This window comes from Callorhinus ursinus, unplaced genomic scaffold (genome assembly GCF_003265705.2).
Source record: "Callorhinus ursinus isolate GAN/ISIS: 27379988/994484 unplaced genomic scaffold, GSC_fseal_2.0 scaffold8, whole genome shotgun sequence".
NCBI lineage: Eukaryota > Metazoa > Chordata > Mammalia > Carnivora > Otariidae > Callorhinus > Callorhinus ursinus.
This window is the reverse complement of record NW_027397070.1, coordinates 71,991,622-72,008,711: the sequence shown is the minus strand read 5'-3', so window position 1 is coordinate 72,008,711 and position 17,090 is coordinate 71,991,622. Positions and strand designations below refer to the sequence as shown.

Sequence of the window (17,090 nt, the reverse complement as noted above, 5' to 3'; positions counted from 1 at the left end):
CCCGCCACCCTCACCTGCTCCGAGTCCTGGGGGAAGACCGCATCGAAGGCAAACATCTTGGGAGCCGTAGCAGAGGCTCGTCGGGGGCCTGAGCTGCCCGGGGGCCCGGCGGCCGGGTCGTACAGGGTCACCTGCTTCTTGCGTGGGTCCACCTTCAGGAAGGACGTGGACTCGGCTGAGGGCTGCAGCCCCTGCGCCGGCCAGATCCGCAGCATGACCTTCACCTGGAGGAGGCGGGCGGGAGAGGGCATCTGAGCAGCCGCCCGCCCGCCCAGCGGCCGCTAATTACAGGGCAGGAGGAACTGGTGCGAGTTGAGACAGCGGGCCAGGCCTCGGCACGGGGATCCCCACCGCAGGAATGTGGATGCCGGCACCCCAGATCCCGTGTGAGGTCAGCCAGGCAGGCAGAAAGCAAGGCTCCCTGAGGGGACGCTAGCCTGGTGCGGGGCAAGGAGCAGAGGAGTGGAGGCCAGACGAGGGGGGCATGAGGGTGCAGCAGGAGGGGGAGCGTGTAGGAGCGCCAGCTGGGGGAGGGCAGGACACTGGTGGGGGCCCACAGAGCACGCAAGAGGGAGCAGGCTCCAGGCACCCCAGTGAACAGAGGGAGAGGATTGTGGGGTGGCACCCAAAAGCACCCCACCCGCCCTTGATTTGGGGTTCCTCCACACCCTCCGCTGCCTCTGAGGCAGAGCTGGGAGCTAAGTGAGCTTGACCCAGAGGCACAGAACCCTTGGGACCCGAATCAACCCCACGCACGTGGTGCAGCTCTGCCGGCCACCCCCCTCGCAGACCCACTTCGGTTAAGGAGGGAGGAAACATGCAGACAGGGCGACTGTGGCACCAGGTCACACAGCCTGGGAGTGGGTCTCCTCCAATCCCAAATCCCAAGCTGAGGGCAGAGGGAGAAGGGAAGCCAGAGAGGCAAGCAGAAGAGGCCCCAAGACACAGTCCCCCGGGAAGGAAGGCGCGCGGCCCCCACACCCTGCCAACAGGGCCCCTCCTCAGAGTGCTCCCCTGGGGGTGCATTCTCCACCCCCAGTGGGAAGGGACGGGCTGCACCCCCATCTCCCGACCTCAGCCGGCCGGGCTCAGGAAGCGGCGAAGTGCAGCCCCAAGGAACGTGGGCTCGGGCTGGGGGCTGGGGCAACTGTGGCAAGGATTTGCCCCCAGCTGCCAAAGGGCAGCCCCAGCCCCCAGGGCAGTCCAGCCTCCGCCTCCTCTAAGAAGCCCCTCCCTACCAGCTCCCCAAGCCGGTCAGGAGCCCTGAGTGCATCTGGCCGCACTGGGACCGGAGGGACAAAGGCGCAACAGTGGTACGGCCTAGGGAAGAAGCTGAGGGACCGGGGCTCCGACCCCAGAGCCAGCTGGGAAGCCCACCTCCAACCCCAGGCACTGGCAGGATTCCGGGCCAGTGGAAGGACACACTGGCAGGAAGAAGACATGGTAATCCTCCCCGAGGGAAAGGTGCCGCCCCGAGGTGCAGGAGACACTGAGGCCTGGACAGGGGGCACAGGTGGGGGAACGCAGGAGACAGAACAGGGCCTTAGCCTGGGGGCCCTGGCCAGGGACCAAGCAGCCTCTGCTCCTATGTGACCCTAAAACAAAAAGACCGACACAAAAGTGTGCCCCCCATCCTCCGCCCTCCACCCCCGTGCTGGGCTCCACAGAAGACAGGCATCCCTGCGGCCAGACCACCGGCCCCAACGCCCTCGAGGGAACAGAGGCTCAGTGGGGAGGGGGGCCGGGACCTAGACCCAAGAGCCCAGAGCAAGCTGCACTGCAGACACCCCAAAACCTGCGTGGAGAAGAAACACCCCAAACCCCATCTTCTGCATGGCCCCAGGGGCGCCTTCTGACCTGGAGGAGCCCTGGTGAACTAGGGTCCCTCCTGGGAGGGGCACCAGACTCCACTTTCTGCTGAAGGACACCACCTTCCGCTCCCCATTGAAATCTTCGATTTCTCCACTACAGCATAAATCAAATTACCAGACTCGTTTCAGAGCCAATATTTTTCACGGATTTAATTGTAAGTGACAGATACATAACGCCGGCAAAATTGGTTTACTGTGGGTAGCTCGCGCGGGAGGCTCATCTTCTCCCCTTCAGCATGCGGCAAATTGACATGCAAAATCGCTCCAGGAAGGAGGGTACATCCTCGGGGAGAAGCCTATAGAAACACTTCCCCGCTGCACTCCCCGAACCTGGGCTCCGTCAGGCCAGAATCAATTCTTTTATTCCCCGACGACGCGAACAAAACTATTTCATTTCCAAGTGCCGCTGCCAAGCAGATGAAAATGTGCACTTCCCGGTAATTTCTGGCAATTTTTTTTTTCAGCGCGAACTCCCGGCCACTTCAGGAGCCAAATGGGTTGTGCAGATTGGAGGGGATTCCTGGGGGGTGCTGAGGCTCGGCTCTTGCAGGGCAGGAAATGCCCCAGGGGTGCCGCGGGGAGCCAGCCACAACAGTCCCCACGCGGGGATCCCCAGCCTGCTGGGAGGGGGCAGTGCGGGCCCGGCGGGCCATCATCCCATCCTAGCGGAACGCACAGGCCATTGTCTGCAAGGATCCTGCCCTTCCCGCCAGGAAATGACAGGGTCTTTGCGGGAGGCAAGAGTGGCTGAGTCTCTCCCCGCTGAATAGCTGCCAGGTAGGGAAAAAACACGTTTTGCATAAAAAAAGGGCTTCCACTCCTAAGAGGTGGCCCAGGCGGCGAGGGGGGAGGGGCACTGCTCAGCACCCACAGAAAGGATGTCTTTTTTAATACTGCCAGATGATGAATTATCTTAAGTAGCACATTAATGTCAGGAATTGAGCGTAATCTAACTTCTTTTCTGTGACAATATGAAATGCCTTTCAGGAGGCATTTCTGACTGTGACATTCGTGCCAATAACGTCCAGGGAGCCAGGGAGGGGGCTCCGGGCAGCGAGTGGACTGGTGACCAGGGGCTCCCTGTGTTGAGGGACTGGGGTGGGGGGAGGGGAGGGGGCCCGTCTACCTCGCAGAAAAGGGAGCCGCGGCCTGCCCCAGAATACTTGGGTGGAGACCAGGCCCCAGGAGGTGGTGGAGGCTTGCCGGCGCCCTGGTGCCCCGGTGCCCCGGTAACGCAGTGGTTACTGGGCCGGAGACACGCGGCCCAGCCCCACCCCGCCCCTGCTTTCAGACAGAGAAGCCCAAGCGGTCGAGACAGGCCGAGTGAGCAGGCCAAGGTGAGAGCCAGGCCCAGAGCTGTTGGAGACCCTCCCCTGCAGCCACTCTGCCCCGTCCAGCTGAGCGTGCCCACCACAGCCCTGCATTTCCACAGCTAAGGCGGGAGGGGCTGAGACCCCCCCCCCGACTCTAGCGAGCTCCCAGGGACTCTGATGCAATGAGGCTTGGCCGGGGCTGCAGGCTCTCGGCCTTGTGAGGGCGTGGGGGTGACAGAGTGCGAGAAGGCTTCCAGAAGGAGCAGCCTGGCAGAGTCACCATGGGACTGGGGGTGCGTGGCTCAGGCCTGGGGCAGGGTACCCTCAGCAGACCCCGGCACCAGGAGCCCAAGCCCCGTGAGGCATGTCCCAGGCGGGGTGGGGCGGGCTGAGCCCGGGAGAGCCTGGAACCCAGCCAACCCCCTCTGCAGGGGGTGAGCCTCTGGGTGCTGGAGTGTGGGGGGTCCACCCCAATCCCAGCCACCCTCAGGGAGGTACCTGGGAGTGGCCACCGGGAACAGTGTGGGCAGAAAATCAGGAAAATGCTCAGGGTACACCCTCAGGGTCAGGCCCAATCCTCACCCCCAGAGCTGTGTGCCTGTGCCTCAGTCTCCCTGCCCTCAACGGGCACAAAGAGCCCACCTCACTAACGTGCTCACACAGATCCCACACAAGCGGGACCTCAAGTAAGGCCAGGGTGCAAATACGAGCCAACCAGATGGGGCCAGGACAGAAGCCCCGTCTCGGCAAAAGGCCACGAAAGCCAGGGATCAGAGCCAGGGGCCAGCCGCCTGTTCCACGGCAAGGCCCTTCCCCCTTTTGGCCTCAGTGTCCCCATCTGAACCGGTTGATCACACGTGGGCCTAGAGGGGTCCCATCCCTGCCCTGGAGCCCCACCCCACGGCAGCATGCCAACAGACACAAGGTATGGGGGCGTTCCTGGGGGTCAGACCCCAACCCCTAGCCCCAGGAAGCCCTGGCTGTCCCACCCCACTGAGACCAGCATCCCTGGGACCCCCACCCATTTCCTGGAGCCCCACCACAGTCTCCGAGGCTCCTGTTGCCACCCTGAGCTGCCAAGGTGGGCCTGGGCCTCAGTCTCCCTGTCTGCACCCCACCCTGCCCCACGCTGGATCCTTCCATCTCCTGTGCCCCCTCCCAGCGCCTCCTCAGACATCCCTGGCTCCATCCCACCACCAGCCCCCGGGGTCACCCCCACATCAGGGGTGGGCCTACCTTTCCGACACTGCCGGGGTTGTCCTTAACCTTGGAGGCGGCCCTGAGCAGGCAGGGGGGCGTGGGGGGCGGCCACAGCTGCAGGACCCCGCTGAAGTCTGTGGGGTAGGGGGAGGCGCTGCGGGCAGCAGGGGCCGGCGGCGGATGAGGCTTCTTGCGCTTGGAGGCCAGGCTGAGCTTCTGGGCAGCCCTGGGGAGGGGCGGAGAGGGGGCAGGTGGGGCACTCGGTGGTGTCCCGGTCATCTGCCCCGCCCCAAGTCGGCCCCACAGCCCAGTAGGGGCCCCAGGGCAGGGGCTGTCGTGTCCTATCCCGGCCACAGGCGACAGACGCCCCTCCCCTCACCCTGCACTGAGCGCACCCTCTTCCCACCAAGCTCCGTCTGCCCTGGGTCCGCAACCCAGCAGCTGCTGCAGGGTGGGGGGCAGGCTGGAGCGTGTGGGGTCAGCCACTCATAAGCTGTGTGAGCCGGGCATGGTGGCTTCGTCTGTGCCTCAGTCTCCCCATCGCTAACATGGGCTGACACGACCAGCACAGGCCCTTGTGTGCAGCCCCGAGGAGCTAAAGCGTCCAAGGCACCCAGGGCAGTGCCAGCGGACAGGAGAAGCTCAGTGAAGCCTGGTGTTCCCGTGATCACCGTGGCCCCCAGCCCCACCCCACCGCCCTAGCTGGGCCTCCGGATCCTACCGGAAATGCTGCCCCTGCTGCCTCAGCCTCCAAGGCCACTCAGCCCAGGGAGGCGCCTCCAGCAAAGCCCCAACAGTCCCTCCCCGCTTCGCCACCATTCTCAGCCCGGCACTGGAGCCCTGTGTGATGTGGCCCCGCCAGACCCCCACGGCGTCCCCAGGGAACCCACAGTCTGCCCCAGACCCCGGGGTCTTCACCCACCCTGGAGAGGCTTCTGGCACACATGTGAGAGCCACTGTTCCAGACTCCCAGAGCACCCTCCTACGCATGCACACACACGCATGCTCATGCACACACACACACACACGCACACGCGTGCACGCACACATGCACGCGCGTGCACACGCACACACATGCACACCACAGGCCTGCCACGCTCCTGGGTCTTGGTTCCCACTGACCCTCCCGCCAGGGTCTCCCCACAGCGGCTCCAGCACATCTTCCCCACGGCACCAAGTGAGAGTTCGCCCAGCATCAGCACCCTCCAGCACAGGTGACACCAGGTGACACAGATGGGCCTGGGTCCATGTTCACACTCCACCCCCACTGCCCGGATGGCCTGGCCTCAGTCACCCCGTTCACGTGGACGGGGGCCCCCAGAGAGAGGGGGTATGCTGGGATGTGAGCTGAGCCCGGGGCTGAAGCACCAACACCCACCTGCATCTCTCTTCTGCACCCTACGGGACCCAACCCCTCCTCCCAGAGCCCCACCTCCGAAGGACACCACAGAAGGACCTGCCCACACAGCGCAGCCCAGCCGTCAGCCGGCCTCCCACCCTGCGATCTACCACCGGCATTTTGGTTATAACCCCACTCATCTTTAATAGGAGTTGTCTTTTAAGAGGCCCCAGGGACGGCTTTCCTCCTAGTGAGGTGTCATGGCGGGAAATAAAAGTAATCTACGATGCGTGGCGGATCCTTAATAGAGCGGTGGCCGGTGGCGCCCCGGCGGGGCGGGGGCAGAGCGGGGGGTGTGGAGAGTGGAGCCCACACGCTGCCCAGGAGGAGCCCAAGCACCTGGGGGCACAGGGAGCCCTGAGCCAGGGCACTTGGTTTCTCGGGCCACAAGCCCACACGAGCCCGATTCCTGCCTGAGCCCCATATTTGTAAACCTCAAAACTCCCTGAGAATCACACTGCAGACCAGGGGCAGAATGGAGGCGAGAGCGTCGTCTGGGCGCAGGAGGCGGAGTGGGGGCGAGTGGGGGGCAAGAGCAACTCCAAGAAGCCACAGGGCACGGCCACTAACCCAAACTGCAATGTGACCGACCCTGGGGGCAGTCAGGGCTGGGCAGGGTGAGGGCCAGGGAGACCCGGGCAGGGGGCCGTGGGAGTCTGCGGTTCCTCCACCCTGGCCACCCCCCAGCCTCGGACACGGTCCTGGACCCCAACTACCCCAGGGTGCGCCCCGGCTTCCTGCCAGCTGCCCCGTGGGAAGGAGCTACAGCCTGACCCGGAGAACGAGCCCCCAGCAGGCAGCCCCAGGGGATGTAGAGGCTGAGAAGGATCCGTGGTGATGGGGAAGGCACTGCGGGAGCCCAGAGCAACTTCAGTAGGAACGTCCAGTCTGCAGACACCATGACCGGAGGGCAGTGCTTTGCCTGGTAGATCACACAGGAGGCCATAGATGGCTCTGCACCCTTCGTGACCCTCTCAAGAGCCAGGGGTCCACAGCACAGCCCTCGGCGCACTCAGGTCACCCTCAGGGCCCTAGCAGAGCAGCATGGGAGGTGTCCTTCCCCACTGGACACCTTCTGGTCACACTTGGACAGAGGCTGGGCCTGGCACTTTCTGAGGTCCTGCCAGCCTGGGAGTCTGGAATATCATTGGCCAGGCGTCTCCACCCTGTGGTCTGACATAACCCAGGGCACCCCCTCCTCCCTCCCCAGCCCTGTGGTCAGCCCCCGAGGGACTGGGAGCCGAGGACCTGTGCCCTGGCCCGCCCGGCCCTCCAGGTTCTGCTCTTACAGGCTCACCCCACCAGGCATGACTCAAAGGCATGTCACTGCATTAACAAGGGCCCAGGACGGGCACTCTCTCCTTTGATGAAATCCAGGCCCCTGTTAACTACCAGTACAAACCCACAGCTGCACCTCAGTCCATAGGCCCGGGGGCAGTGCAGGGTGGGGGGGTGGCTGGGCTGGCCCTCAAGCCTCAAGGGCTGCAGCCTTCTGGAGGCACAGACCTGGTTCCTGACCAGTGAAGGCACAGAGAGCAGGGGCAGGGGGTGCCGGGACTCACAGAGCACCCCACCCAGGACCAGGACGGCCCACTGCACTGTTGGAGGTGGGGGCCCAGGGTGGGGCCTGCAGGGGTGAGGAGTAGCAGGAGGCGAGACATGCAGGGGATCGTACGCAAGTCTGAGTGGCCTGGCTCTGAAGAGAAGACTGGACAAAGAGCAACTTCACCCCTCAGAAGATACTCTTTCAGGAAGCCCACCGTGATGCCCTCAAGCTGGGCTTCGCAGAGCCTTCTGCTCCTATAGGAACCAGTCCCCGTCCTGAGACACAAGTCCACCAGGTGGGGTCTCCCAAGGGCAGGTGTTTGCCAAGCCCAAGGCAACACGGGAAGCTCAGGACGCCCTGACACGGCTGGGCGCGGGGGTGTGAGTGAGCGAGTGGGTGAGTCAGTGGGTCAGTGAATGAGTGAGTGAGTGCACAGGTGCCCGGGTCAGCAGGTGCCTGGGTCATCGGGTGCGCAGGTCGGTGGGTGTGTGGGTCGGCGGGTGCAGGGGTCAGCAGGTGGGCAGATCAGTGGGGGCAGGGATGCATCAAGGAGCAGATGCATGACTGAGTGGGTACGCAGGTGAGGGGGTGCATGGGTGCATGGAGGAGCGGGCGTGAGGGTGAGCAGGTGCTCAGGGGAGCAGGTGAGGGAGTGCAGGGGCAAAGGGGTGCGTAGGTGAGCAAATGAATGAGTGGATGGATGAATGAGTGGGTGAGCAAATGAATAAGTGAGTGGATGAGCAGGTACGCGGGTGCAAGGAGTGGGTGCGTGGGTGAGCGGGTGCTCAGGGGAGTGGGTGCATGGATGAGGGGGTGTGCGGTGAACAGATGAGCGGGTGTGCAGGATGAATGGATGCATGGCTGAATGAATGAGCGAGTGAGTGGCTGGGAAATGGGCACCTCCAACTCCCCTCAGGGAAGAGTTCGCCTTTTTACAAAGAAAAAGCACCTCTTCCAAATGAGAAGGTGGTTTCCCAGGCAGTTAGCCTTGATGGCGAGGCCCTTACCCATGTGAGGGTCTCAGGGCTTTTTGGACATGTGTGGGCATTGCGCATGGCCAACCCAGGGCTTCCTAACTCGTTGGGCCAGGATGAGGCTGGTGGCCCCGGCCACGCCCCACCCACCCTGCATCCAGCCCACAGGGAACTGCCACCCACAGGCCCCGGGAGCCCCCAGATCTGCCCACGGGGGGCCCAGAGGTGCAGGGCGGCCAAGAGGGCCCTAGGCCGCTGACACAAGGGACCAAGGTCCCCACAGCCAGAGCTCTGACACCTACTACCATGGCGGGAGATTTTCGTGTCCCCTGGGACCCTCACCCGGAGACTGTGAGGCTTCCTTCGCCCCAGCTTGGAGGTAAGAGGCACTCCCCGCAGAGCCCCCCTGCTCTGGGTGCCCCCGGGCAGCAGCCCCTAGGGTTCGGGACCTCTGCTGGGTGCCGGGCCTGACGTTCCGTGGGCTAGGCGTCCAGGCAGACACCAGGGAGGGGGCTCCACGGCGGCTGCAATGGGGGTGGGGGGCAGCTGTGAGTGTAGCGGGATGTCCTGGCTCCCGAAGGACACGCACCCCTCGCCCTCCCAGCCCCTGTCCAGGAGACCCCAGCCATTCTTCCAAAGCATCTATCTACATTCAGGAATTTGGGAGGTGACCCCCAGAAAGGCCCAAGAGACCACTAATGGAGACACCTTGGAGGAGGGGAGACGGGAGGTGGGAGTGGGAGGGCTCAGGAAAGGGGAGTCAAGGTCACAAAAGCCTCCAGAAAAAATGTAATTATGGTCGCCCGCGCCATGTAGCCCAGCCTTTTCAGAACTCAGGTCAGGTGGGCATACTGAGCTCTCAGCCAAGGCCATGGCCGCCAAGCCTGAAGGGCCCAGCGGGGCCCAGCTGAGGGGCGCTCTATGGTCCATAAGCAATAATGAGGTCCTGGGCACCTGGTCCCCATGCAACCACGTTCCGCCTTGGTTTCCCCAAATCGGGGTGAGTAGCTCAGAGGTAGTGGGAAGGCCTGAGGCTAGGGCCAGCCCGCGGGGAGTGCTCCGGGAACAAAGGAGAACCCACACGCCCAACCTCTCCCCCATTCTGCCTCCATTCGGCAAATGCCAGACTCAGCACTCCAGCTCCACCTCCATGGCCCTCAACAGCATGGACAGCACTCTGCTCTGTCCCTTCCGATGGCGCACTGCCATCAAAGCTGTCTCCACAGAACCCCAGCCAGCGAGCCAAGGGGCAGGGCATGGGCTGGGCTCAGGTGGGAGCACAGAACACACACCCCACGCGCGCCTGAGGCCCCCCGGGGCAGGACCTCTCAGGGACCCTAGACAAGCCCCTTCTCTCTCCGAGCCACAGCCTCCCCCACCGCACCCACACGAGCACTCCCATCCCACCCAGGGGTTAAGGGTCCTACAGCCCCAGCGAGCAGACGGGCTCTGACCCGAGTCAAGCACAAGCTCTAGATGGCATTCCCCACCAGACGCCCCCCCGCCCCAGCTTGGCCCATGACTCTTCTAGAAGCTGCTGCAATTCAGGGCCATCCAACAGGCTGGAAGTAATGGAAGCAGGCAGCGCTCCCCGCCTCCCGCCCCATCGGAAAACTTGCCTCCCGCTGTCCCCAGCACTTGTTTCTATGGTAACTTCCCAAGGTCAGCAGCAGCCTGGCTCCAATGGAGACAAAAGGCAGCCGGCACCTGCTCTGCGGGCCACAGGGTTACTAATGAGCCAGTGTGGCCCCCACAACCGGGGACCACTGGAACCACTCTTCCTTTCCAGAGGCTGAAGTTCCTCCCGCAAGCATGGCCTGCCCGAGCACCGCCACCACGGACAGCCCTAGAGACAGGGCGAACCCGGAAGGGACCTCCCCCACTGCCCCACATTGTCCCTCTCGTGCCCTGCCCGGGGACTCCTGAGCCGCGGGGCAGGCCCCCCACCTGCCCCACAGCCAGAGTGCTCACCAGCCCGTCACACGCACCACCACTCACTCCCCAGGCAAATCCGCAGCCCCTGCTGATAAGGCGCCCGGCTCCAGCCGCCAGTGCATGATTCATGGATGAGCTTATCAGTGCCCGCCAGGGCCGCTAATGGGACAGTGACCCGCGGCTGGGCCTGCCATTACCGTTCATTACCACCATTATAGCCTGTAATCCACAGTCCTCCGCGCAGGATGAAGGCTCGGCCTCCTGTGTGCAGAACCTGAGCGCCCTGCCGGGAGGGGTGAAGCCAAAGGACAGCTCCCCAGGGGCAGCAGCAGGGGGCAGGGGGAGGAACCCCTGCTCCCACACCACTTCCCACCCCCGCACCTGCCGGGCCTGGGCTACACCAGCCCACATCCCCAGGACCTGAGGACCTGGAGGGACCAAACCCAGGGCTCCAGTCCCATCCACGCACCGGAGCTCCGGCTGGGACAGGACCGCGCCAGCTCCAGGGCTCTAGCAACAGTAAATGTGCCCGCAGCCACCCCCTCCCCCGAGGGACTCTGCCCTCCAGGACACCCTCCCTAGCTCACCCCAACGTCCTCCTTCACCCCAGGACCCTCCCTCAAGCCCCATTCCACCCCCGCTCCCCCCAAGCCTGTGGCAGCCTGCTATCCAGAACCCCAGCCCACGCAGGCCCAGCCCACGCCCCAGGACGTGCAGGGCTGAGCCTCCTCAGGTGGGGCCGCCACGGAGATCACCTCGCTGCAACTCTGAGGAAAGCACCATCTGACAGGAGAGTAAACTGAGGCACAGACGGCTTGTGTGACTTGTCTGCAGTTACACAGCTCAGAAGGGGCAGAGACTCCGTTCAAACCCTGTCAGTGGCTGCGTCCACCCCCAGGCCGAGAGGCCTCCGATGCCCGTGGCTGCCAATGTGGTGCCCGGTGGCAGCACGCCCCCCCACCCCCGGTCCGCCCAGGCTGCCGTTCTGGCTGGGAAGGCCCGCGGGCCCCAGGGGCCAGCAGCCGAGGTCCCCCCCCAAACAGTGCTTCTCTGAGGGGCCCCGAGCCAGACCCAGGCCCCGCCGAGAGGCCACGGAGGACTTACCTAATGAAGAAGGAGGCTGCCGCCGACGGGCCCGTGGAGCCCACCGCCGGGGCGCCCGGGGCCGGGCTGACCAACGCTGTTGTGCAGGCCCCGCTGCGGCCCCACAGCTTCGACACACCGTCAGAGCCTAAGGTGGGGGTGCCATCCCGGACCGTGTCTGCCACCGCCACGGCAGCCACCGCGGCTTCAGCCTGGTGGGAAGGAGGGAGGCTGCGTGAGGGACACACACGTGCTGGGGAGGCCGAGCGCGCGCCCCAGAGCCCCAGCATGCTCCCCGGGGCCCCGCACTCATGGGACCTGCCAGCCCAGCAGAGCCCACGGAGCAGATGTGGACACATGTGCCCACCCAGGGACCAGACTTTCTAGCCTCTCCCACATCAAGTTCCAGAAATGTTGTGAGCACAGTAGTCAAGACAGAGGGACAGGGATCCCCACACCCCTCACCCCGGGTCATCCACCTGGGAGCACCCAGAGGCACGAGCCAAGAAAAAAACCACAATAAATATTTGTCACAAGTACTAATTGCCCTGTGTATGATAATGTATGATGTTCCCGTCATCTGAAATACTACTCTGGCATTTCCAACTAATTAGCTAAAATAAATTCTAGAAAGGGAGACAGCCCCGTAATGAAGCACAAATGTAATTGAATGATCCCTAAGTCGGCGCCAGCAAACTTGAGATCCGGCCACCATATATTATGTTTATGTGCACTTGTCGGGCCCTGGACCCCCAGGCCAGACCTGGCCCCCGGCAGAGCGGGGGAAGGAAGCAGCCTGCCTCATCCTGGCTACCCCCAGCCCCAACCGCTGCCCCAAGGGCCCCCTGTCCCCAGCCTCCAGGGCTCCCCGGAGCACTGCCTTAGGCATCCTCTGGCCTAGCCAGGGAGGACGGGCGTCCCCATGCTGACAGGACGTGGGCCTGCCCAGTGACCCTGAGGGTGAGGAGCCCGGGCAGCGGTCACATTCTGGAGGGCCCAATGTCCTCGGGATCTCCCAAGTGACACAGCCAGAGGCCAGGGTGGCAGCAGGACAAGCCACCACACGCCCCAGAGGAACGTTCTGAAGGAGGTCCTGCCACCTTGGGGCAGCACCACCCCCCACCATGGCGGAGGGTCTCACTCTGCCCAGCCCATGGTCAGCACCAGCTTCCAAACCCCTCTTGGGACACAGTAAAACCATGTCTGCAAAGGAAGGTCACAGAGAGCCCCACACTTAAAGCTAGATGGAAGCCACACACCACCCCTGCCCTGGCCCCCAGAGCCCCAGCCACTCCCCCAGGGCTTCGAGGACAGGTCAGTAGCAGAGAAGGGTGAACCTGAAACAGCTCAGGCCCTTACCCACCTCACCCTGCACCTGCCCTGCCTCTGCCCAGAGGGCAGGAACTCCTATGCATCCCTCAGAACCCAGCCCAGCCAGCCCTCTCCTTCTCCAGGCCACTCCCTGTCCCTGCCCAGGTGCCCGGTCCTGGCCTCCCTGGCCCGCTGACCCCTCCTCAGCTTCCCTCAGTCTGTCCAGTGCTTCCTGCGCCCCACCCCCGGGAGTAACAGGGCCGTGCTCAGCATCATAGTTTCCGATTCCACCAGCTTTCATGAGCACCTTTCATGTCTTATCACACATACCTGGTCTCCTCCACATCCTTGTGCTAACACCCTGCCTGGCACATTGCAGGTGCTCCATAAATTTGTCTTCCAGGGGCACAGAGCCTGGCAGGGACACAGACACAGGACAGACCCAGCCCACGGCTGGGAGGCCACCCCTAGGCCTGAGGGAAATGGGGCTGCTGGAATGGAGGGGGCACCAGCTCACAGGGAACATTCCAGAAGGAGGGTCAGCCAGGCCTAGACCTAGCCAACAAGAACCCAAAGCTGCTTCACCTCCAGGAGGCTGCGGAAGCTCAGGGCAAATGCGTGAGTAACACGGGGCAGCCAGCCCTAAGGACTCCCTGATGGGCGGACATCTGCCTGTCCTCCCATTCCTGCCTCACACGCACATGACACATAATCCTCCGTGGCCTCAAACATGAATTCTTTGGCATCCAGCCCCCGGGGCAGCTCTGCCGTGGGGCCCAGGCCCAGCAGCCCGGGCCAGGCCTGGTCACTCTGTTCAGTGAGGCATCCTGGACGGCAGGGGACCAAAGCAGGGGTGGGGTCACAGAGGGGGCAGAGCCACCGCACCACGGCCCTGCAGGGCCCCTCCGTCCACTCCCACAGAGCCCGGGCCAGCCCACCGTCACATGCAGCCTGTCCGCCTCCAGCCAGAACGTTCTGGCACCACCCGGCGAGGGCGCAGGCCGCCCGCACTGACCTGTCTCAGGAGTCCCGCACGCGCCTCGGCTCCACCATCCCACGAGCTGCCGAGACACGGCTCCGGCCATCGGGACGGCCACTGCCGATTCCTGCCAGAAGCAGAACCCGGGCATGCCACAAGAAGCCGGAGGGGGCGGGAGGGAGGGCGGCGGGAGAGACGACCACAACAGGAGGGCAGAGGAAAGGGGGAGGAGGGGCGGGGCGGGCGGGCGGCCAAACGCCAGCGCAGCAGCGAAGGAGAAGCACGAAGACAGGAGAGCGTGAGGCAGGCCGCGGCGTCCCGGGCCCCGGCGGGGGTGCCCAACACCAGCCAGCGCCACCAGGGCAGGGGGGCGGTGGGGGGAGGGGGTTCCGTGGAGCACAGTTTGGGAAACGCCAGGCCAACCCTTCTCAGGCACGCTCCGGGCCTGAGCTCCAACACCCATCCAGGTCTGGCACGTGAAGGAGAGGGTGAGCACCTCCCTGGGGGTCACTTCGAGCCACGGGGCGGGAGGCTAGGAACAGCCAGGACCGAATCGTGCAGACAGTCTGGACCCAGCGCGGGGCCCGGGCGGCTCACGGGGCATGTGCCCGGAACCAGAGGTTCAGGGGGCAGACCCACCTGCCCCTCGAAGCTCCGCCTGGTCACCCAGAGGGGGCCTCAGGCTAGGGACATCCTGACCCTTACAAGGGCCCTGTCCCACCCCCCAGCCCCCAGCCCTGGTCACAGAAGCAGCCTCACTGCAGCACCACGTGGAGGAGGGGGCCGTCTGGTCCAACGTCCATTCCATGGGCGGGTAAACTGAGGCCCAGAGAGGGCGCCAGGAATGGGCCCGGTCAGAGAGACAGGCCAGAGCCCTCTACCCCCTGCCAGCCCAGCCACATCCCTGAGGATGGGTGGTCACCCACCAGAGGCCCCACCGGGGATTCCAGGGCCGGGGGCAGGCAAGCAGGCTGGTACAGGGGTCAGCAATACTCCCAAGCTGGTGCCACACAACCTGCTCCCAGGCCTCCACCAAAATGACCTCACCTCCTGTTCTGCACATCAAAGAAGTGTGCAGCACCTCCTCCAGGAAGCCCTCCATCCTCCCTATCCAGGCAGGGCCTCCACTGTCCCAGCCCCCATGACCCATCAGGAGCCCCTGGCTCTGGGTTCTCCCTGGACTCTGAGCCCTGGGCCCCAGGCAGAACGTGTCTGCAGGACACGGGAAGGTTTACACAGACTCTGCTGGCCTGGCAGCAGCACCATGGACCATTGAGCACCCCCGGCTGCCCCAGCCGGTGCGCCTCCCAGCCGACCGTGCACTCTCGTGGTCTCTGGCTGTGAGATGAGTGCAGGCGTCCTGTGAACATCTGTCAGCATGGGGGGGCAGGCTGCAGTTCACAGCCTGACCCAGGGAAGCAGGCCGGGGCAGAGGAGCTGGGGGGCCCACGGCCATCACCACAGCCAGGGCAGCGACAGGCCAGAGCCTGGCTCCCGCACACACCTCTGTCCTCTACAGCAGCAGAGCTGCCTCTACCCCATGTCAGACTGTCCACCGCCGGGGGGCCCCATGACCAGGAAGCATCACTGGACACTGGGGATGTGGAAGGAGCCAGAAAGGGCCGAGCTCAGCGCTCCCAGACAAGGGAGGTGGGCTTCAGTTTTGATTACAGCCGTGGCTAGCTCCCCAGATGGCCAGGCCCATGACTTGACCCCCTGCAGGACCATGGGACAGGCTCACAGCCACAGCACCCAGAATATTCCGGGCCCTCAGAGCCTGGGGTCCTCCAAAGACCACCCCTGGCACAATCTCCCTCCTCTCCATGCACTAGAACAGAGGACAGCAGCCCGGCCCTCCCGGCCAGAGGGCTCCACAAAAGAGTCACGCCCCAGGGCCGTGGAGGGCCTGTCGTGCAGACTCACAGCCCATCCTCCAGAGGCACTTCCTCCTGATAGTTTAACATTCCAGAGCCACTTCTAGCAATCGATGCCCTGGTTCTGAGGAAATTACCTCATCTGAATCCTAAAGTTCTATTTATGCTTCTAATAATCTCCCCATTGATCTCCAAGACTGTTGTCTAATTATAAATCCATTCCCACCCACCCCGAACGCAATCAATGTGCACATAAAACAGAGAGAGCGCCTTAAATGCCCACGTTTTACAATGCGCTGGCTGCAGGTGGAGCTGCCCGCAAGAGGCCAGCAATACCCCCCCGGGGCCCACGGAGGCATAAAGCCTCCCAACGCCGGCTGCACCGACCCCACTCGCTCCCACTGTCAGATCCTGTCCATCTTCTACCTCCTGGGCACTCTCAGAGCAAAGGCCGACCGCCCTCTCTGCCCGGCCCTCCAGGCCCCAGCAAGACATGCATTCAGCTCCCTCCCCAGCTAAGGAGCCCCCTGCTATTGCCGGTGGCCCCCACACTTCCCACCACACCATGGTGCTGGGCCCACCATCTCTGACGCATCCCTCTGGGCCCAGCTCAATGCCACTTTCTCCAGGAAGCCACCCAGCTCTCCTGAGCTGCCTCCCCAACTCAGTGCTGCCCCCCAGCACATTCCTCCCGGGAAGCCCAGCTCTCAGGCCAGGAGGTCCCCTACATGCATGGTGGGAGCTGGCCTCCCTCTTCTTGGCTTCACCCCAGGATTTAATAATAGAGGAGTGAGAAGCAGCAAGACCACACCCAGAGGGCATCTTCACACCAACAGGAAGCTAGTACAAGACCCCAAGTTCTTCCCTGAGCCCCTGTGCACCCCATCCCCAAGCTGCCAAGGGCCAGGGAGGCCCTAAGGACAGAGTGCCCTCTGGAGGACCAGCCCCAGCAATGGGTCACAGGGTCCAGCTCAGGATCTCTTCAAAGACCATGCCAGAGGTAGGAATACCAATCAGCATGACCTCACTGAACTCAGACGGGCCAACGAGCTGAGGGGTGGGGACAGGGCAGGGGTCTGTCCTGCTTTAGGATTGTATGCGACCTTGCCCCAGCAGCTAAGGACCCTCCCTGGGCCTCCATCCCCCACGGCCCCACGGAGCACAGAGCCCACAGGGAAGGTCTACCCACTGCCCTATTTCAGAGACACTCACTGGGGAAGATTGTGCAGCCAGCTCTGCAATGACTGGAGAACGGACCAAGCAAAACTAGCTTTCATAGTCATCCACTGACCTCTGCCCCAGCTCCATGGGGGTGGGTGACGCAGGCGGCAACGGGGACACTTCTCCACGTATCCGCACACACCAACACAGCCTGGCCTGGGCCCCTGACCCCTCTTCCCCCTCCTCTGCTACCCCAACCCCAGCCCTATCTCCTGACAAGGCCTCACACCTCCAGGGAGACCTCAAGCTTCACACCTCCAGGGAGGCCTGGATGCTTCACACCTCCAAGGAAGCCTCATGCTTCACGCCTCCAAGGAGGCCTCATACTTCACACTTCCAGGGAGGCCTGGATGCTTCACACCTCCAGGGAAGCCTCATGCTTCA

The 17,090-nt window shown here is 63.8% G+C and overlaps 1 protein-coding gene across 1 annotated transcript in view; it reads right to left on the bottom strand.

Annotated features, from left to right (window-relative positions):
• Window positions 1-17,090, bottom strand: part of KIF26A (kinesin family member 26A) — a 40,361-nt gene that overhangs the window by 8,635 nt on the left and 14,636 nt on the right. The window contains exons 4-6 of the mRNA XM_025870496.2: window positions 11,343-11,533; window positions 4,421-4,610; window positions 15-224 (exon numbers count right to left, since the gene is read on the bottom strand). Of these exons, the coding sequence (XP_025726281.1) occupies window positions 15-224; window positions 4,421-4,610; window positions 11,343-11,533 (591 nt within the window). The remainder of the gene's footprint in view (window positions 1-14; window positions 225-4,420; window positions 4,611-11,342; window positions 11,534-17,090) is intronic.